Source organism: Xenopus laevis, chromosome 5S (assembly GCF_017654675.1).
Source record: "Xenopus laevis strain J_2021 chromosome 5S, Xenopus_laevis_v10.1, whole genome shotgun sequence".
In the NCBI taxonomy this organism is placed as follows: Eukaryota; Metazoa; Chordata; class Amphibia; order Anura; family Pipidae; genus Xenopus; species Xenopus laevis.
This window is the reverse complement of record NC_054380.1, coordinates 17,346,530-17,367,250: the sequence shown is the minus strand read 5'-3', so window position 1 is coordinate 17,367,250 and position 20,721 is coordinate 17,346,530. Positions and strand designations below refer to the sequence as shown.

The 20,721-nt window shown below is 40.3% G+C and overlaps 1 protein-coding gene across 2 annotated transcripts in view; it reads left to right on the top strand.

Moving 5' to 3' along the window:
* ppp2r5a.S (protein phosphatase 2 regulatory subunit B', alpha) overlaps positions 1 to 20,721 on the top strand; it is a 59,664-nt gene that overhangs the window by 22,502 nt on the left and 16,441 nt on the right. For both annotated transcript variants that reach the window (NM_001114844.1, XM_041563872.1), the window contains 5 exon segments: positions 320 to 516; positions 4,856 to 4,957; positions 18,074 to 18,166; positions 19,686 to 19,816; positions 19,974 to 20,033. In NM_001114844.1, the coding sequence (NP_001108316.1) occupies positions 320 to 516; positions 4,856 to 4,957; positions 18,074 to 18,166; positions 19,686 to 19,816; positions 19,974 to 20,033 (583 nt within the window).

Below are 20,721 nucleotides of genomic sequence, written 5' to 3'. Positions count from 1 at the left end.
GGGACGAGCAATACTGATGATATCCGTATAAGTGACAGAATAAAGCCTGGGGATAGGGATGTTGGGTCAAAATGGAGTAATCTGACGAATTTCCCAATCTCGCCTTTTCTGCCAGGGCTCTGTAATTAGGATGAGCCACACCCAGTGCCGTCATTTCCACTGGTATCCTTGTGCTCAAGCGTTCATGCTGACCTGCTCTTTTCTTTTATTAGTTATGGATGTTTTATCAGACTTCTTTTCAATCTCGTCTACTATGTTTGAGTGTATATAGTGTTTCTTACCAATAGATATATTGAATGTATGCCTTTCTTTTGCACAGATGCCACTTCCAATGAACAGCAAGATCTTTTCTGTCAGAAGCTGGAACAGTGCTGCGTACTCTTTGATTTCATGGACTCTATATCGGATCTGAAGAGCAAAGAGATCAAGAGAGCCACCTTAAATGAACTGGTGGAATATGTAGCTACAAATCGAGGGGTATTAGTGGAAACCGCATATCCAGAAATCATTAAAATGGTAAGGACATGTACAAGCACACATAACTATACCTATTGATTTTTGGGAGGGAGTTCGGAGAGGACAGCATTGTGATGTTTTGAAAACGCTTGTCTTCATTAAGTAAAGAGAGAAGAAATATAAACTGGGTCACACTGTGGTTGTGTTTGTTACATCTTTGTGAAAATGAAGAACATTTATATAGGAATAGCTGCAGTTTTTGTGATGGTAGCATTTGCATATGACAGCCCAGTAGTGTACTCCCGTATGACTTACTCCTCTCTTGTTATCTCCGCCCTCATCCACTACTTACACTTCTCCTTTGCTGCACCCATTCCCTGGAATGCACACCCTTCCCTGTCAGGTTAACTACTAACTTGTTTTAAAGGAAAACTATACCCCTCGAACAATGTAGGTCTCTATAAAAATATATAGAGTAAAACAGCTCATATGTAAAACCCTGCTTCATGTAAATAAACCATTTTCACAATAATATACCTTTTTATTAGTATGTGCCATTGGGTAATCATAAATAGAAAATTATCATCTCAAAAAAAAAAAACGCCCGCCCCCCGGGGATTGTACGATTCAGACAAACATACCAAACTAACTATACTTGTTGGGTCACATGAGCCAATTAACAGACAGAATATTTAGCTTCTACACTTCTTGTTACAGTTAGAGCTGTAGTATTTCTGGTCAGGTGATCTCTGAGGCAGCACACAGACCATCACAAAATGGTGGGTCACGGCAAGAGATGTAAAATGGCAATTGTGATAAAACAAACTTAAAGGGGTGGTTCACCTTTAAGTAAACATTTAGTATGTAATAGAATGGCCAGTTCTAGGCAACTTTTCCATTGGTTTTCAATATTTATTATAGTTTTATAATTATTTGCTGTTTTCTTCTGACTCTTTCTAGCTTTTAAATGGGCGTAGCTGACCCCCATCTATAAAGCAAATGCTCTGTAAGGCTACACATTTATTGTTATCGCTAATTTATATTTCTCATCTTTCTAGTAAGGTCCTCTCCTATTCATATTCCAGTCTCTTATTCAAATCAATGCATGGTTGTTAGGGTAATACGGACCCTAGCAACCAGATTGCTGACATTGCAAACTGGAGAGCTGCTGAATAAAAAGCTAAATAACTCAAAAACCACAGGTAATAAAAATTGAAAACCAATTACAAATTTTCTTAGAATATCATCTCTACATCATACTTAAAGTAAACTCAAAGGTGAACAACCCCTTTAAGTTGCTCCTAACTGCTTCAGCAAATGGTATGTGTATGATAACCTTTGCTCCTTTCCCTATGATTTGATGTTGTATAGCCAGACCCTCATTCTTTGGTAAGTGACCCTTAACTTGAGGGCAAACAAACCAGTACCCTTTGTAACACAATACACATAATTAACCACGAGACCCTATGCAAGAGCTATGTACTGTTTGGACTTCAGACTGAACTGGGCATGCTCTCCAAATGGCACCCCAGCAGTATTAGTTGTGATTGGCACCATTACAACTCATGGCCAGATTGGTCCTTATAATGGCCTGCCTGGCCTATCATGTGATTGTCCCTTCTGGAAGCTGCCTTTGTGGTCGGCAGAAGGAATCAAACCCTGATCTGCATTTACGACAGGGGCTTTTCCCTTTCTGGGTTACAAAGTTAGCTACCTAGAGTTCCAAATTTAGTCATTTTACATACATGAACCACAGAGGCTACCCAGCTGTAAGCCACCACAGCTGTAATCACATGCTCCAGTAACCAGCAATAGCAGTGCCCAACCCTGGCGTCATCCACAAACAGAACTACTAAATGCCGGCTGGCTACCAACTAGACTTTGAGGAAAACCTGTGATGTTGAAGTTGCCATGCTACAATAATGTGCTGCATTCCCTAAAGTAGTCCTGCCCTATGCCCATGTCTTCTCGCGGCAAGGTGTGGTGACAGCAATATCTACTTAAAGCAGAAGGAAAGGCTTGCAGCACTTGTGGGTGCCAAATGTTAGGCACCCCAAAGTGATTTTATTGAATCACCTGAAACCCTGGGCCGGTGCTCCTATCAGCAGCAAACTGCACCAGCCCGGGGTTATACCAGTGAGCACCACGAAGCGCTCTTTCTTAATTAATTTCCTAATTACAGAAAGATCTGTTATCCGGAAAGCAGCAGGTCCCGAACATTTTGGATAACAGGTCCCATACCTGTATCTACTTTGGTAGATCGTGAATTTGGCATTGATTTACATAAGTGGATATTTATGCTAGATACTCGATCAGTGGGTTTGGGGAAAGCTCGTAAAGCACTCCTTGTGAATTGAATCTAAGGGGCACATTTACTAAGCTCGAGTGAAGGATTCGAAGTAAAAAAAACTTTGAATTTCGAAGGTTTTTTATTGGGTACTTAGACCATCGAATACGCTACTAGGACCTTCAACTTCAATTCGAACGATTCGAACTGAAAATCGTTCGACCATTCGACAGTCAAGTACTGTCTCTTCGACTACCTACTTCGGCACTTTAAACCTACCGTTAGCCTATGAGGACCTTCCCCATAAGGTTTATAAGCTTTTTTTGATCAAAGGAAAATCCTTCGATCGATGGATTAAAATGTAATCGTTCGATCGAACAATTTTTTGTTTGATCAAAGTATTTGCGGTAAATCTTTCGACTTCGATATTCGAAGTCGAAGGATTTTACTTCGAGGGTCGAATATCGAGGGTTAATTAACCCTCAATATTCGACCCTTAGTAAATGTGCTCCTAATTGTCATGAATGCTTTAACTATACAGCTATGTGGCAGTTATTCCTTTCCGCCTTTCGAAGGCGAAGGCAAGTCTGGCGCAAGAGGTAACGTTCACTAAAATACGCAAGTTTGTGAATTAGCGTAGTTATGTCCCTTCACCATAGCTGGCGAATTTATGCCAGCACCCGTTAGTAAATCGGCGAAGTAACGAAATGACTCTGGCTAATTGTTTTTCAGGACTGAGGAGGTACAAAGAGCTAAAGGGGGATACGATAATTTACATTCTTTTGTTTGTCCCAGCTTCCTGGTTCATGTGTTTAGAGGAGAAGGAAGATCATTAAATTATGTACCTTTCTTTAGAATGAACCCATACATATCTGTAAGACTGAGACACAGGTTGCAGATTGGGGAATGAATGAGTCTGGATTACTATTTTTATTTAAACAGACTATCCCGAAGAGATAGGAGACTGAATTAAGGCAAAAAAAAAACCAGACCCCATAGTGCTTTGTAATAATAAATGATATGAAATGTTTTCTTTAACTGTAAAAAAAGTGCAAAAGAACGTTTTCAACACAAACTTTGCTCATATCATTTTTATGATGTAGTTTTTATTTCTAAATTACACTGTTTACACTGTAAATAATTCACTCTACAATATAAAATGTCATTCCTGAACCAGCAAGTGTATTTTAGTTGTAATATTGGTGTGTAGGTGCATCTCATTTTGCCTGGTCATGTGCTTTCAGAAAGAGCCAACACTTTGGAATGGAACTGGTTTCTGACAGGCTGTTGTTTCTCCTACTCAATGTAACTGAATGTGTCACAGTGGGACCTGGATTTTACTATTGAGTGATGTTCTTAGATCTACCAGGGAGCTGTTATCTTGTGTTAGGGAGCTGCTATCTGGTTACCTTCCCATTGTTCTGTTGTTAGGCTGCTGGGGGGAAGGAAGGGGGGTGATATCACTCCAACTTACAGTGCAGCAGTAAAGAGTGACTGAAGTTTATCAGAGCACAAGTCACATGACTGGGGGCAGCCAGGCAAATTGACAATATGTCTAACCCCATGTCAGATTTCAAAATTAAAAAAAAAAGTTTGCTCTTTTGAGAAACGGATTTCATTGCAGAATTCTGCCGGAACAGCACTATTAACTGATGTGTTTTGAAAAAAACAAAAAAAAAAACATTTTCCCCATGACAGTATCCCTTTAATGTAAGTGCAAACCATAGAATAAAAAAAACTTTCAACACTTGCTATTTGGGCTATTTGGCTGGGGTCTTAGCCCATTTGTTCTGCCAGGGCCAGCTTCAGGGGGGACATGCTCTCCTTTTATCCATTAATAATAAGGGGTTTGTACAGCTGGTTAAATGTTTTTTGCATCTTTAATGTAAGACATTTTTTATTACACTGATATTTGTATTTTGCCTCCTTTTATTTCCTTACTGGATTAAACTGATGGAATGTTTTTGTTTGTATTGTGTTTCTTAATATTTAGTAACAATGATTCTATTTTAATCAATGCCCTCCTAATAAAAACAAACAATATATAAGCATTTTCTGCTTTGCTGTATCTATAATAGGTGGAGACTAACGTAGTTTTCTTTTTATCTGCAGATTTGCTCAAATATTTTTAGAACTCTTCCACCAAGTGATAATCCAGATTTTGACCCCGAAGAAGATGAGCCTACATTAGAAGCATCATGGCCCCACATACAAGTATGAATTTGTCTTTAGGTTTTGGAAATGCTAATATTTATATTTGAATGGACAATACACACCCTTTTCAACATTAGTTCAATGAATAGGGCTTGAGCTGAACATACTTTTTGCCTGTTGTCTGGGCAAAATCTGCAGTTCAAAGTAAACCGATATTCTACTTCCTCCACTGAGAAAGCCCTCTGTATAAACAATACCGTCTCTTCTCCTATCCCCAAATGGAAGCCTTTGTAAGGCTTTCGGATAAGGAGCAGCTCATTCTACACAGGGCTTTTCAGCAGAGAGGTGGTTGGTTTTAATTGTGCTTGTAAGAATAGGAGTAGAAGCAGAATGACTTAGCTTTCCTATTCAGATTTGGCCATGTTTAATGCAAGAAACGGCAAACTCTGAAGTTAGGAACAGGAAAAGTTTGTGAGTTTTCCCCAAAAGTAAAGACCAAAATTATAATTAAAAATTCAAATAATTTATTAGGACAAACAGATGACCACCTAATGCGTTTCGTGCCTACTGGGAAACTTATTCATAGGCTGAGTATGAGTACTCATGGGCCTATGAGTAAGTACCCCAGTAGGCACAAAACACATTAGGCAGTCATCTGTATGTCCTAATAAATTATTTGAATTTTTAATTATAATTTTGGTCTTTACTTTTTGGGGGAAACTTGCAACATTTTGCTGTTCCAGATTTTTGCACCCATGGACTGGGGTGAACTGTGAGTATTTTTCTCCTTTCATTAAATTGTTTTGGATATTTTTTCTTTTTTGATTTATAATGGTACAGTTACTGGCATAGTGCACCAATTTCTTTAGTGTTTGATATAAAACTCTGAAGTTAACCAAAACTTATTACAAATGTAAAATAATTAGGGATACACAGAATCCAGGATTTGCATATATAAATTAAGGGCAGGAAGGGAAATCACGTGATTTTTCATCACAAACCCCCCCCCACCTTTTCCTGAATCTGAATCCTAATTTGCATATGCAAATTATGGATGGGAAATCCCTGATTTGCATTTACAAATTAGGATTTGGATTCAGTTTGTTATTCGCCCGAATAGGATTTCAGGGATTCGTTCGATTCACAAATCGTGAATTCGGTGCATCCCTAAAAAGAATTAACCAGTGATAATGTTGCATACCAGAATGTCAAGCATCTTTTTCGTTATTATTCATAAGGACATTATTATTGTCTAGGTTGATTTGAGATGTTGATGGACTACAGCTACCAGCTCCACTATACGTTAAAGTATGCTGACGTTTATAGTTAAATGACAACTAAGTGCCTTACCACAAACTACCTGTACATATGTTGTATGTTGAACCTACAGTGATTCCCATCTACATGATTAAAATGTTATTTTGGGGTGCTTTTCTAACCAATAGGGGGCACATTTATAAAAGCAATCACTCATATAAAAGCCATTGTATCTGTAAGAGTGAACATTTGTCTGTCCCTTGCTCCTCCTGGTGGTTCGTTTCTTTCTTTTTTTTTTTTTTTTTAAACAATGTACCAGAAGCCAGCTGATTAAAGGTGGCCATACACAGGGATCTCTCTGCGATATGCCCACGTTGAAGTGGGCGATATCAGACTTATCCGATCGTGGGCCCTAGGGCCCAACGATCGGATCAGAACAGAGGCCAAATGGGCGGTCCGATTGTGGGGCCGCATCAACGAAAAGATTCGGCCGTGATCCGATGGGATTTTCTAACCTGCCCGATCGGCATCTGCCCGACTTTAGGTCAGATATCGATCGGGAAAGCCCGTCGGAGGGCTCTACACACGGGCCGACTTGGTCTCTCAGCAGCTTTTATCGGCCCCTGTATGGGGACCTTAATAGGCCAGTTTTGGCTGGAAGAGAGCTGACTTGTTTTTTAACGGGAACCAAGTGGTTGGTTTCTATGCAGTTTGTACCCTGTCGTAACTATTTAAGTTCTTCGTTTAACACAGTGATAACTTTTTTCTTCCTTAATAATTTGCTGTGGGGCATTTAGTGCATTGAGGACTGTATATCACATTGGGGGAATGTGATCTGAAAAGCCCTTTGATTTTGAATATAAGTTTGTGTAGCAAACAAGTAGTATCCAGTGTGGAGGGATTTCTGTGATGTGCGGGTCAGCCTGGAACCCGTGGGACCATGACAAAGTATTTGGGCCCCTGGCAGGTTCAGGCCGAACTCTTCCTGTAGATATCTACAAATATCTAGATAGAAAATTGCAATATACCATGTATTATTGTGATTTACATAGCACCACTTTTGTGAAAGATTTGGCCGAATATCAAACCGAATCTGCATATGCAAATTAGGGACGGGAAAGGAAAAAGTGCCAACATTTTTTTCACTTCCTTGTTTTGTGATGAAAAGTCGCATGATTTCCCTCCCTGTCCCTAATTGACATATGCAAATTAGTATTCGGATTCGGTTCGGCCAGACAAGGATTCGGCCAAATCCGAATGCCGCTGAAAAAGGCAGAATCCTAGCCAAATCCCGAACTGAATCCAGGATTCGGTGCATCCCTACTCTTTATAGAGATTCACATCAGCCACTGACTCAGTGGAGCTTACACTGGTTCCTACAGTTTAGGTTGCATAAGATTGTTGTCATTTGCCAAGTTGGTGGAGACCGAAATGGAAATACTAAGATTAATGTGGTGCAAATCAGTGCTCTAAAGCAGGTGTAATTAGATTCCAAGCCACTTAAAGGGCAACTTTGTTATAAACAATCAACCTGAATGAAAATTTTAAGGGGTCACTGAATGATCTGCTTGTTGGTTTGGCCAGTAATTGTTGACTTTAAGCCTAGCATTAGCTATGGCATGTACAGAAAGATGCCATGAACTGAGGCCAGCCTTGCTGACACTGAAGAACAACATACCCAGTTCTATAAAGGTCATTGATTTTTACTTTTGTTGCTCTATTAATCAAGGAATCTTCTTTTGTGTCTGCATTGTTGATCACTGTGTTCCCATAGCAGCCCTACTGGGGTAAACCTTAAAAATAAGTGAATGTAAAATGATGAGGATGCTATTCTAAGCAATTTGCAATGTGCATTTATTATTTTTTTTTTTTTTAATTCCAAGCTATTAAAGGATACATGTGCTGTTAATATGAATGAATTTAGTTACAACTCGACACCTGCTGGTCATTTTATTATTTATTATTATTTTTTATGACAATCTGACCACTAAGTAGTCAAGGAAGTTGTCAGGAGAAAGAAAGAGACTGGTCTGATGGTTTACTGGTTATGAAAGATTTGTGAAAGGTTTCTAATATTTTTCCTAAGCAGAAGAACATCAGAGCAGCCGCTTTCTTTCTCCTGACAACTTCATTGACTACTTGTGGTCAGAATGGTCAGAAAATGACCAGCAGGTGGTGCTGTTGTAACAGTATTCATTCATAGTAACGGTACATGTAACCATTAATATCTTGGAAGTAAAAATAAATGTACGTTGCAAAAGTGCTTAGAATAGCACCCTCGTAAATTTTGCACTTATTTTTAAGGTTTACTTATCCTTTAAGATTGTTCACCAGAAATAAAGATTTTCTTTTTGTTTTCAATTGCTTTCCATCTTTTATTTATACTGTTCCCCCCCCCCCCAAAATGTGCAGTCTAAAGGAGAAATAAACCCCCAGCAATGTTCCCCTCTAAGCTGTGTGCTTGTGCATGCACACACAAATTTTGAGGCCAGCGCACAAAACAAATTGTGGTGTGCACAAAATTTTTTGTGTGAAAAGACACAATTTCGCATTTTTTCTGACCTGCACACAAGTTTAAAGTGTGTGCTCAAAAGAATTTTTTGCGGACATAGCTGGGAAGGAATTAGAGTGAAACGCTGTCACAAGGAACTGTGTAAAAAGAGACCTGGCTGAACTAATTGGACTTAAAGGAGAAGGGGAAACCTGTAGAAAAAAACCCGTAGAGCCCCCCCCCCCCCAGGCTAACTGCTCCCCCTGGGGAAATGCCCCATACTTTATACTTACCCATAGTCGCAGATTCTGGCAGCGGACTTCACGGCATCCATCTTCCGGGTCCTCGGTAAGCTGACTGGGAGATCGATATATATCGGTACATGTGCAGTTGGTGCAATTTGCCGGTTTTCCCAGTCAGCTTATCTAGGACCCGGAAGATGGCTGCGTGGAACTCTGCTGCCTGAATCTGCGACGAGGGGTAAGTATAATATATGGGGCATTTCCCGGGGGGGGGGCACAGTTAGGCTAGGGAAGGAGTGAGGGAGGGGGGGTCTATGTGGGGTGGGAGGTACGACTGTTTTTTCCTACAGGTTTTCCTTCTCCTTTAAGTCCAGTTAGAAGCAGGGCCGGAACTAGGGGTAGGCAGAGTAGGCACGTGCCTAGGGCGCAAAGCTGAGGGGGCGCCAGGCACGTACCTGCTCTGTCGCCTACCCCGTGTCCAGTCACGTCTCTCCTCGGCTGGCACTGGCAGCTTCCGCAAAAATGCGCTTCTGCGCATGCGCGCACACATTTCGCACATGCGCAGTCGAGTCGATTCAGCCAGGTCTCTTTTTACTCAGTTCCTTGCAACAGTGTTTCACTCTAATTCCTTCTCGGCTTTAAAGGAGAACGAACACCCCCAATAAGAAAAGCTCTATCTGCTACCCTAGATAGAGCTTTTCTTAACTAGATAGTCCCGCCTCCCTGCTTCCGCCCTGCATAGTACCTGAATGTTATGCTCACTTATTTATGTAGGGTAGTGCAGCGGAGTAGTGATGTGGGGGGCGGCCCGAAACCCGTGGGACCTGCGGGTTGGGTGTGTTCGGGCCAGCTGCCGCATCTTCTTCTGGTCACGGCACCTAACCCTTTTTATAGTTTATAGATTTGTGACGTCACGTCTGGTGCGGGTCTTTAAATGGAGGGGCCGATTTGGGTTAGGGTCAGGGGTGGGTCCAGAAAATCTTCTGCATGTTTGGACTGCTCCAACTGCACAAGTGCCAAATACCTCTGTGTCGGCATTCCCTTAGGCTAAGGCCACACCGGGCGAAAAGTCGCCCGCGATCTTTTAAAAGCGGGTCGCGGCGACAAGTCGTTCGTTTTGTCGTAGCGGAAACATAAATGTAAATTGCCACGACAAATACACACAGCGCGATTTCAGATCGCCAATAGCTTCGAATCGCGTCCATACCCTTTTTGGAGCGATAGGGGTGAAATAGACTGTACATTAGCAAACATAGTACACTGTGTGTCTACACTGACACACGGAACGAAATGTCGCCGCGAGAATACGCTACGTCAACACAGAAGTACGCAACGAGAGGACGCAACGAGAAGACGCCCACACAAAACCACGAGACAAGACGCCGAGAGAACAAGACGCCGAGAGAAAACGTGAACATGACGTGCTAGTTTCGCATGGCATTGTGGTATAACAGTCGCTTCCTGTAAATGTCGCTGCTCCAAATCGCTGTAGCAAATGACGGTCGCCTTGTCGCCGCGACTTTCTTTTTAAAAATCGCGGGCGACTTTTCGCAGCAAAATCGCCTAGTGTGTCCTTAGCCTTACAGAACAAGACCTAAGATCTGGAAGATGGGGCCTATGAGCTCCGCTGTGCTACTCTGCATAAATAAGTGAGCATGCGATTCAGGGACACTTTTTGGAATACTGTATATGTGGGGGAGAAATCAGGGAGTGGACTATCTAGGATAATGAATGGGGGGGGGGTTCTTATTTGGGGGAGTTTAGTTTTCCTTTAAGGGTCAGTGCTTTGGTTTCCTCCCACACTCCAAAAACACACAGGCAGGTTATTTGACTCCTGCTAAAATGACCCATAGTGTGACTATAAGCTCCTCTGGGGCAGGGACTGATGGGAATTATGTAAAGTTACTGTTTAGAGACCTGCAGAATATGTTGGTGATTAAAATAAAATTATGCAATAGCCTTGGCAATAGTAGCCTTCTGAAAGGCTTCCTTGGTACATTTACATAATATCATGGTCTAAAAAAAAAACAAAAAAAAAAAACACGTATCACTGGAACTCAAAAAATACTCCATGGAAAAGCATTGGGGGCATTTAGGTCCTTCTCCAAAGTACTTCTGTTTCCCTCTAGAGCACTGGTAACTGCCCATAATGTGTGTGTTGTAGTTTTCCTTTCCTGTATGGAGAAAGGGCATTATAGATATAAGTACAATCCAAACAAGGCAGACTAAGCTAATTAAAGGGTATTAAGGATCTGTTGATGGAAGTAAAGCTGCTGGCCAAACTGAGATTATTTACACTGGAGAAGAGAGGCTTAACTGGGTGATATAATCATAATATAGAAGTAGAACATAACAGTAACCTTTTATTCACCAGTAGATACTGCCAGATTGGACAGGTGCATGCACTGAGGTGACAAGAAAGGCCATATTTTCTTAAAAGCATACTGTACCCTCACATTTCCTTAAAGGGGTTGTTCACCTTTAAATTAACTTTTAGTATGATGTAGAGAGTGATAGTATGAGACAATTTGCAACTGGTTTTCATTTTTTATTTGTAGTTTTTAGTTACGGTATTTAGCTTTTTATTCAGCAGCTCTCCAGTTTGCAATTTCAGCAATCTGGTTGCAAGGGTCCAAATTACCCTAGCAACCATGCATTGATTTAAATAAGAGAATGGAATATGAATAGGAGAGGCCTGAATAGAAAGATGACTAATAAAAAGTAGCAATAACAATACATTTGTAGCCTTACAGAACATTTTGTTTCTAGACAGGGTCAGTGGAAAGAGTCAGAAGGCAAATCATTTGAAAACTGTAGAAAATAAATAATGAAGACCAATTGAAAAGTTGCTTAGACTTTGCCGTTCTATAAAATACTAAAATTGAACGTAAAGGCGAACCACCCCTTTAAGGAATTTTTCATATAGTGGGGGTAATCTCAGTGTATTGCATACATTTTCATATCTAAAACCTCTAAACGGGCTATGAAAGAATGTAGAGATCTGTCCTATCTCTAGAGTGTGCCCTTTATAGCCTGGCCACTAAGCCACACCCCTTTTATGGTTTCATAAAAAACATTTATGCCCATCGCTTCATCTGGATTTTGTAGTAGTGTTTGCCTTTTGGAAGGTTGTTAAATCTTTCCCAGACCTTATTGTGCTAACCTTTATAACCAGTTGTAGGCAACCTTTCGGGTAGAACTACACGAACAACTTGCAAGTGATTTCAGCGGATCCGACGCGCTGCGCCAAAACGCAGGTTGGAAAATAAAGCAGGCTATAGCAATGTCGGATGGTGTCGCAGCGTTCATCCGGCACAACGCCATCCGACATTTGTAGTGCTTACCTTATTTTCCACGGCATCCAACTTGACGACCTGCCTTTTTTTGCAGCACGTCGGATCCGATGAATTTGCTTGCAAGTCATCCGTGTAGTTTTACCCTAAGGGTAAGGGCACACGGAGATTAATCGCCCCGGCGACAAATCTGCTCTTTTTCTTCGGGGCGACAATCTTCCCAGACTGCTTTCCCCTACCTTCCCGGCGGCTATAATGAAAAATCACCAGTGAGATGGCACTCGCGGCGCTTCGTTTTCCAAAGTCGCCGAACTTCGGGCTACATCGGAAAATAAATCGAGAGCCCATCCCTGAACTGCTTTTTCCTACCTTCCCGCCGGCTATAACGAAAATCGCCAGTGGAATGGCACTGTGGCACTTTGTTTTCCAAAGTTGAATACCTTGGGCGACTTCGGAAAATGAAGCGCCGCGATTGCCATCCCGCGGGTGGTTTGTAGGCATGTCATTGTGCAGCCAATCTGGATTCTCCAAAAGCGAACATTTCCTTTAAGACTATAAAAATAAATAAATAAACAATAGAAAGCTCGTTTGTTTTGCCATCAACATGAATGTATGCAGCTTAGCTTGCATCAAGTTCAAGGACTAATTAAAGGGGTTGTTCACCTCTGCGTTAACTTAGTATTATGTAGAGAGTTAAATTCTGAGATGACCTTCAATTGGTTTTCATTAATTGTGGCTTTTGAGGTATTTAACTTTTTATTCCGCAGCTTACAATTTCAGCATTCTGGTTGCCAGTGTCCAAATTACCCTAGCAACTATACACTGATTTGAATAAGAGACTGGAATATAATTAAGGTAGGGTCTGAATAGTAATATAACTAATATTTATTGCTATTGCAACTTTTTTTGTAGCCTTAGAGAGAGTTTTTTTAATGGGGGTCAGTGACCCCCATTTGAAAGCTGAAAAGTGTCAGAAGAAGTCAAATAATTCAAAAACTAAAAAGAAATAATGAAGACCGGTTGAAAAAAATGTGTAGAATCGGTGCTTCTATAACATACTAAAAGTTAAAGTGATAGTGACACTAAAAATTTTCTTTTCAAAATATTAATCTACAATAATCGTTTTTCGCTGAGTTCTGCTTTTGTAAATAATTGTCACTTGAAGTTCCTAAACCTGAGTGTTTTGCCAACCTGACTTAACCTATCAGTTAGAGTTTCTAATGCTAATGGACTCCTGCTGCACAAATATGGCAGCCCCCTCATATAGGAACAGGGTAGTAAGAAAGGTAAATATGCATCAGGCAAATACTTTTATGGCAAAATTATAAATAGCGTTCAAAGACAATGTTATGATAGATAATAAAAAAAGGTTATTTTCTAAGGTCAGTATCTCTTGAAGTTAACTTGAAGGTGAACCACACCTTTAAACAAAATAATTGTATATTTAAACACCTGTATTATGAAGCTTTCTGTATAATGGTGTTTTTTATGATAGAACCTACCAAGGCCAGAACTCTGAGGAGTGCAATGGAAGGCCATGTTCACATCACTGGGGCTGGGGGGTTGCCATGGACACCCTTCCATGTAGGTCAGCTCTGAATCCCACTTTATTATTTTAACCTCCACCTCCAAGAATTACGGGGCACTTGCCCAAATGCCAGGTGTTTTCCACCCCAGCATATGCCTGCCCCTGCCAGTGGAGTAATGCCACGTCTCAGGCTGTCTCTCGTACATTATAATGGCAATTGATGATTGAAAACGCTCAAATGTGTTTCAGGCCAAAATCCCATTGCTTAAAGTTGTCCACCTTCCAAACACTTTTTTTCAGTTGAGTTGTTTTCAGATTCTTCTCCAGAAATAGACTTTTTTTCAGTTACTTTCCTTTGTTTTTTTTATTTTTTACAGTTTTTCTAAAATCTAAGTTTAAAGTTTAATGTCCCTGGCAGCTCAGTGATTCAGGTGCAGACTCGAAACTGTAAAAATTTGCTGCATTAGGCGATACATTTCTTAGCAGCATCTCTGGAGTCTATTGTGCAACTATTGTATCAATTCTAACAGCTGCCTGTAATGAAACCCAGGGATTCTTCTGCTCAGCAGGGACAAAGATAACAAATGTATCAACTAAATTTATCAATTTAGATCAGTTTAGGGTCAGAGTTGCTTTACGGTAAAGTTACACCTGGAGATTAGGGGCGATTTAGTCGCCCGGCGACTAATCGCCTCTTCTTAGGTGCTACTAATCTCCCCGAACGGCTTCCTTGTCTTCTGCCTGCTATAATGAAAAAAACGCCTGAGGCATGGCACTCGCGGCTCTTTGTTTTCTGAAGTCGTCCGAAGTTGCCTCACGAGGAAATAGAAAGTGGCGCATCACTACGTGCCAGTACGTGTCTATTGCTAACACCTTCAGCACACAGGCAGCAGTATAGACCAAGCTACAGATCATTTTACTAATGTGCCCAAATATTACTGCTACACCTAGGTGATTCCTGATTGCACTGTGCTGGCGGGCCGCATTATTATTAATTTCATGATGGAGGCTGAGGGCTGGTGTAAATTTGACATGCCTGCTTTAAAGATATTTTGTCATTATTTTTATGATGTTGTTTTTATTCCTAAATTACACTGTTTACACTGCAAATAATTCACTCTACAATATAGAATTTCTTTCCTGAACCAGTAAGTTTATTTTTTTAGATGTAATATTGGTGTGTAGGTGCATCTCAGGTCATTTTGCCTGGTCATGTGCTTTCAGAAAGAGCCAGCACTTTAGGATGGAACTGCTTTCTGGCAGGCTGTTGTTTCTCCTACTCAATGTAACTGAATGTGTCACAGTGGGACCTGGATTTTACTATTGAGTGATGTTCTTAGATCAGGGGTCCCCAACCTTTTTTACTTGTGAGCCACATTTAAATGTAAAAAAAGTTGGGGAGCAACACAAGCATGAAAAAGTCCATGGGGATGTCAAATAAGGGATGTGATTGGCTATTTGGTTGCCCCTATATGGACTGGCAGCCTACACGAGCCTCTGATTGGCAGTACATCTGGTTTTCCTGCAACCAAAACTTGCCTCCAAGCCAGGAATTCAAAAATAAGCACATGCTTTGAGGCCACTGGAAGCAACATCCAAGGGGTTGGTGAGCAACATGTTGCTCACGAGCTACTGGTTGGGGACCACTGCCTTAGATCTACCAGGGAGCTGTTATCTTGTGTTAGGGAGCTGCTATTTGGTTACTTTCACATTGTCCTGTTGTTAGGCTTCTGGGGGGGATATCAGTCCAACTTGCAGTACAGCAGTAAAGAGTGACTGACGTTTATCACAGCACAAGTCACATGACTGGGGACAGCTAAGAAACTGACAATATGTCTTGCCCCATGTCAGATTTCAAAATTAAATATAAAAAAAAAAAATCTGTTTGCTCTTTTGAGAAACAGATTTCAGTGCAGAATTCTGCTGGAGCAGCACTATTAACTGATGCGTTTTGAAAACAAAAAACATATTTTCCCATGACAGTATCCCTTTAAGTATACAACGGAGTGACAGATGCGGTACCAGGAAAGCGTGTGAGAGACAGCTGATTAGTAGGAGACAGGCGAGTGAGAGGAGACGTTTAGTGAATCTTGTTTCAGAGAATGTCACAAGCCCTCCATTGTTCTATATGTAACAGTCAGACACTTATTCCCTATGCTGAACATCTTGCTGCATCTTGTGATAGTGAAACCTCTCTGTGTCAATCACATGCTGCTATGTAGAACCAGCCCCACCCTCATAAATAAAGTGACCATCTGCTGAGTTAAGGCATATGTAACCCTTTCCATGCCTGGGCATTTCAACTGTGCCGCTCCTCTTGTTGACAGCAAGTGAAACATAGAATATATGCAGTAGAGTTGGCATGCTGTAATTGGAAATTGCATGTGTTATCATTAGGAATCTTACATGCAATATTTGAAATCAACCCCATTCTACCCAATTATTTGTCAATCGCTGACCACATTTGGGCAACGTTTAAAGGGATTCTGTCATAATTTTTATGGTGTAATTTCTATTTTCTAAGTTACACTGTTTACACTGCAAATAATTCACTCTACCATGTAAAATAAATCAAGTTGATATCACTCCAACTTGCAGTGCAGCAGTGAAGTGACTGAAGTTTATTGAAGTCACATGACTGGGGGCACCTGGGAAACTGACAATATGTCTAGCCCCATGTCCGATTTCAAAATTAAATATAAAAAAAATCCATTTGCTGTTTTAGTGCTGCTGGAGCAGCACTATTCACTGATGCATTTTGAAAAAAAACATGTTTTCCCATAACAGAATCCCTTTAAGAATAAATTGTAACTCTGAATAAAGACGTACATGGTTCCAAGCAAAAATGTCTGCAAAGCCGATTTGGAGCCCCCCGCCAGGTTTGTTGGCTCCAGCTATATTGTTTTCTGAGAGCATCAACATGTTCCAGATTGTTAGCTGTGCCACTGCCCTAATGTAATATAGATGTGCCTTTTGAAATAGGACCATGATGTGCCAAAATCGTCTTTAAAGGGCATGTAAAGGCAAAAAAATAAAATCCCTTTTTATACTTTCTTTAATGAAAAAATCTATCTCCAATATAATTTAAACATCTGTACCATTTTTATAAGAAACCTGACTGTATGCAGTGGAATTCTCCCTTCATTTACTGCTGTGGATAGGAATTGTCAGACGGTCCCTAACTGCTGAGCAGGGAAACAATCATACTTATGAACAGCAGGGGGAGCCCCCACCTTACTTCCCAGCCATGCAGAACTCAAGCAGCTTTGTTTGTTTCCCTGTAGAGCAGTCAGCGACTGTGTAGAGATTTGTATTTTTGCCTTTACATCCCCTTACTGTTTCCAACTCCAGCTGCAGGGACAAAGATCATGGAGCCAGATTTAAACACATAAACTGAGATTATATTTAAAGGATTATTTTTCTGCAGCCACTGGTTCTGCAGAGTTGGAGAAAGTTTGTATTAAACAATACAAAAACTATAAAATCCACATTAGATTACATGACAACACAGGACCCAGTGCAGTCTGTATATTCTGATTATCAATCAGTCTTGCTGTATCGGCTTCTGGCAGACATTATTTGTCTGTTTTGATAATTTGACAATCCCTAAGCAGCTCAGACCATACTGAGCATGGGCACAGTCTTGGTCTTGCAAAGATGTATAACAAAGTTACAAGATGGTGACCCCCTGTGGCCAACTTTGAAAGCATAAATCATTTGTTTGATTAGGTTTCTGGTGCAGTAAGTTCATGTTTATGTTTAGTATACAAAATACAGCATTTCTAGCCTTATTCTAATTGAGACTTTAGTTTCCCTTTAAAAGAGATCTGTTTGGTTGGTGTACTTATTGGATGGGAATTAGTTGCCTTAAACTGCGTATGCATGCAGGGTCTGACTAGGGGGGGGGGGCTAGGGCCAACCGGGTCACTACTTTGGGCCCCCCCCCCGGCGGCCATCACAGTGGCGCAGACACAGAAACCTCAGGCCCCAGCTGCAACCACCCTGGCCCCCCCACACCTACCCTTTTTTATGATTGCAGCCACAACCGTTCGGTGGGAGATAAGGAGGCAGCACTAACAGCTGGTCTGGGCACATTGGGTTTTTTCTCGTAGTCCCGCTGGCCCAGTCCAACCCTGTATACATGGGCCTGCTCTGCCCCTCAAGACTGGCAACAGTTGGCAACTCATTGGTCCACATATGAGGAGCTCAGGACTACTTTCCCCAAATGAGATCTGCCTGAAAAAGGGGGGGGGTTATCGGCCCCAGGCCATCACCTAAATTTGGCCAGTTTGGCCCATGTTCAGAATCCACTATTTGGCTATTATAATGCACCCTAAATAAATTATTGTGTTTTTTTTTTTCTAGCTCGTGTATGAGTTTCTCCTCAGATTTTTGGAGAGTCCAGATTTTCAGCCTAGTATTGCAAAGCGGTTTGTGGACCAGAAATTTGTACAGCAGGTAATTTTATATTTTACATTTTAAGTCATGTTTTCTATAAACCCTTTCATTTTCAACATTGTGGCTTTTCTATGACATAAATCAGTGTCACATGAGAGAATAAAAACACAGGGAGCAATATTATAAGATAAGAGTAAAATGAGAGAATGGATCATGGGGGTTGCAAGGCAAAATAAAAAAAAAAATAATAATTTTGGGATATCACAAGGATTTTGAAGACTGTTAGATTAGACAAGCAATGCCCTGAAAAAGTGTGAATCAGGTGTAGGCCACAGAGTGCAGGCATGTGCTGCTTATATTGCTTTCTCTGTTAATTTGCACATAACTGGTGTGATTAATAGCACTTACCTGTGAGGTGCTGCAGTTGGGGAGCAGAGTGCACGTTTAGATTATTATACCCTATAGTGGGGAAACTAGTACAGGTATGGGACTAGTTATGCAGAATGCTTGGGACCTGGGGATTTCCAGATGGTGGATCTTTCCATAATTTGGATCTTCATACCTTCTGGTATGGTTCACATAGCATAATGTAGAGAGTGATATTCTGAGACAATTTGCAATTGGTTTTAATGTTTTATTATTTAAGGTTTTTTTTAGTTTTTATATTCAGCAACTCTTCAGTTTGCATTTTAAGCAATCTAGTTGCTAGGGTGCAAATTCCCCTAGAAATCATGCATTGATATAAATAAGAAACTGAAATATGAATAGGAGAGGGGCTAAATAGAAAGATGAGGAATACCACGTAGCAATAAGAATACATTTGTAGCTTTACAGATTATTTGTTTTTTAGAAGGGGTCATCGACACCCATTAGAAAGCTGCAAAGAGTCAGAAGAAAAAGGCAAAAATTATAAAACTATAAAAAAATAAATAATGAAAACCAATTTTAAAAGTTGCTTAGAATTCTATAACATACTAAAAGTTACCTTAAAGGTGAACCACCCCTTAAAGTCTACTAGAAAATCCTATAAATATTAAATAAACCCAATAGGCTGGCTCTTCATTCAATAAGGATAAATTATATCTTAGTTTGGATTATGTACAAGGTATTGTTTTATTATTACAGAGAAAAAGGAAATCCTTTTTAAAAATTTGGATTATTTTGATAAAATGGAGTCTATGGGAGACAGCCATTCCGTAACTCAGGGCTTTCTGGATAACTAGTTTTCGGATAACTGATCCCATGCCTGTATACTGCTTGTCTGTTAAACCCAGAGTTGTCGGAAATGCGAGGTCTAATCAGGGTTTGCAGGGGGGCGATTGTAGTTTGGCGGGATCCTGGGTGGGATTTGTGCCTAATTGGACATGACATGGGCCAGGTAAGCAATTTAGATGGGTAACCTGAATGTCCTGGTCAGCATCGGAGGGGAGAGAGTTCAAAGCTTTTGGAATCATCCCATATAATACTTAGATTTATCCTCCATATCTGTTTTCTGAATATTAGTACTAGGTTGCATTTGGGCATTGCTGTAATCACTGAATATTCTTTCATCAGCTAACTTACACTCTTAATTTTACAGCTTTTGGATCTTTTTGATAGCGAAGACCCCAGAGAGAGAGACTTCTTGAAGACTGTGCTGCATCGAATTTATGGGAAATTTCTAGGCCTCAGAGCATTTATAAGGAAACAGATTAACAATATTTTTCTCAGGTATTCTTGTTCTAGTGAATATGTAATTCCTTTTGTGTTTTGATTTTATCCATTTGGTATTTGGCCTCTATTGTCACATCAATGCTGTAGCTGAAATAAATTTGAATGTTAAATAAGCAAATATTTTACTTTTTTTTTTTTTTTTTTACATGAACAGGTTTATCTATGAAACGGATCATTTTAATGGTGTTGCAGAATTGCTGGAAATACTGGGAAGGTAATTCATTTAAAAAAAAAAAAAACCTCTTTGTGTGTAAACTATTATGAAAAGAAGCTTTTGTGGTCGGCCGCCTCCTCACTCTCGTTCTCGTACTCTGCCTGGCTCATCTGAAAAGCTTATAACTATGTCCTGCTTCACCATTGTTTCCTAAACAATAAATAACTGCTGCCAGATAAAAACATTTCTTCTTGGATAAATGACAACAGAGCATTCTCTGTAAACGCTGTGATTTGAAGTTCATTGTAGATGAAGGCTCCCTGATGCATTGCTACACTATATTATGTCAGGTAAGAAGAGATTAGCCATAATATGTTAAAAGGATACTAAGAGGCAGTAAGGTTTGAATGGTAAATTTGAATTCCAATCTTCATGTTTTTTGTTTTTTTTTGGTCAAAACTCACAATTTAGAATTTAAACGCAGCAACTCGATTTTAAATCCGATTGTGAGATTTATCACAGCTCGCCCCTGGAAATAGTTCAAATTTAAATATTAGTCTCCTAAAACCCGAGGCACAGGTCCCTTGAACTATTTGAAAATGTTCATAAGAGTGATAAGTCAAATTTTGCCAAGTTTTGAGGCAAAAATGCAGCCCATATGGGAGAAAAAAATGTTGTGCAGCAAAAAAGTCCCCCCCCCCCGAGTTTGAATTCAATAAGAATTTCAGGTCAAGACTATTTGTTTGAA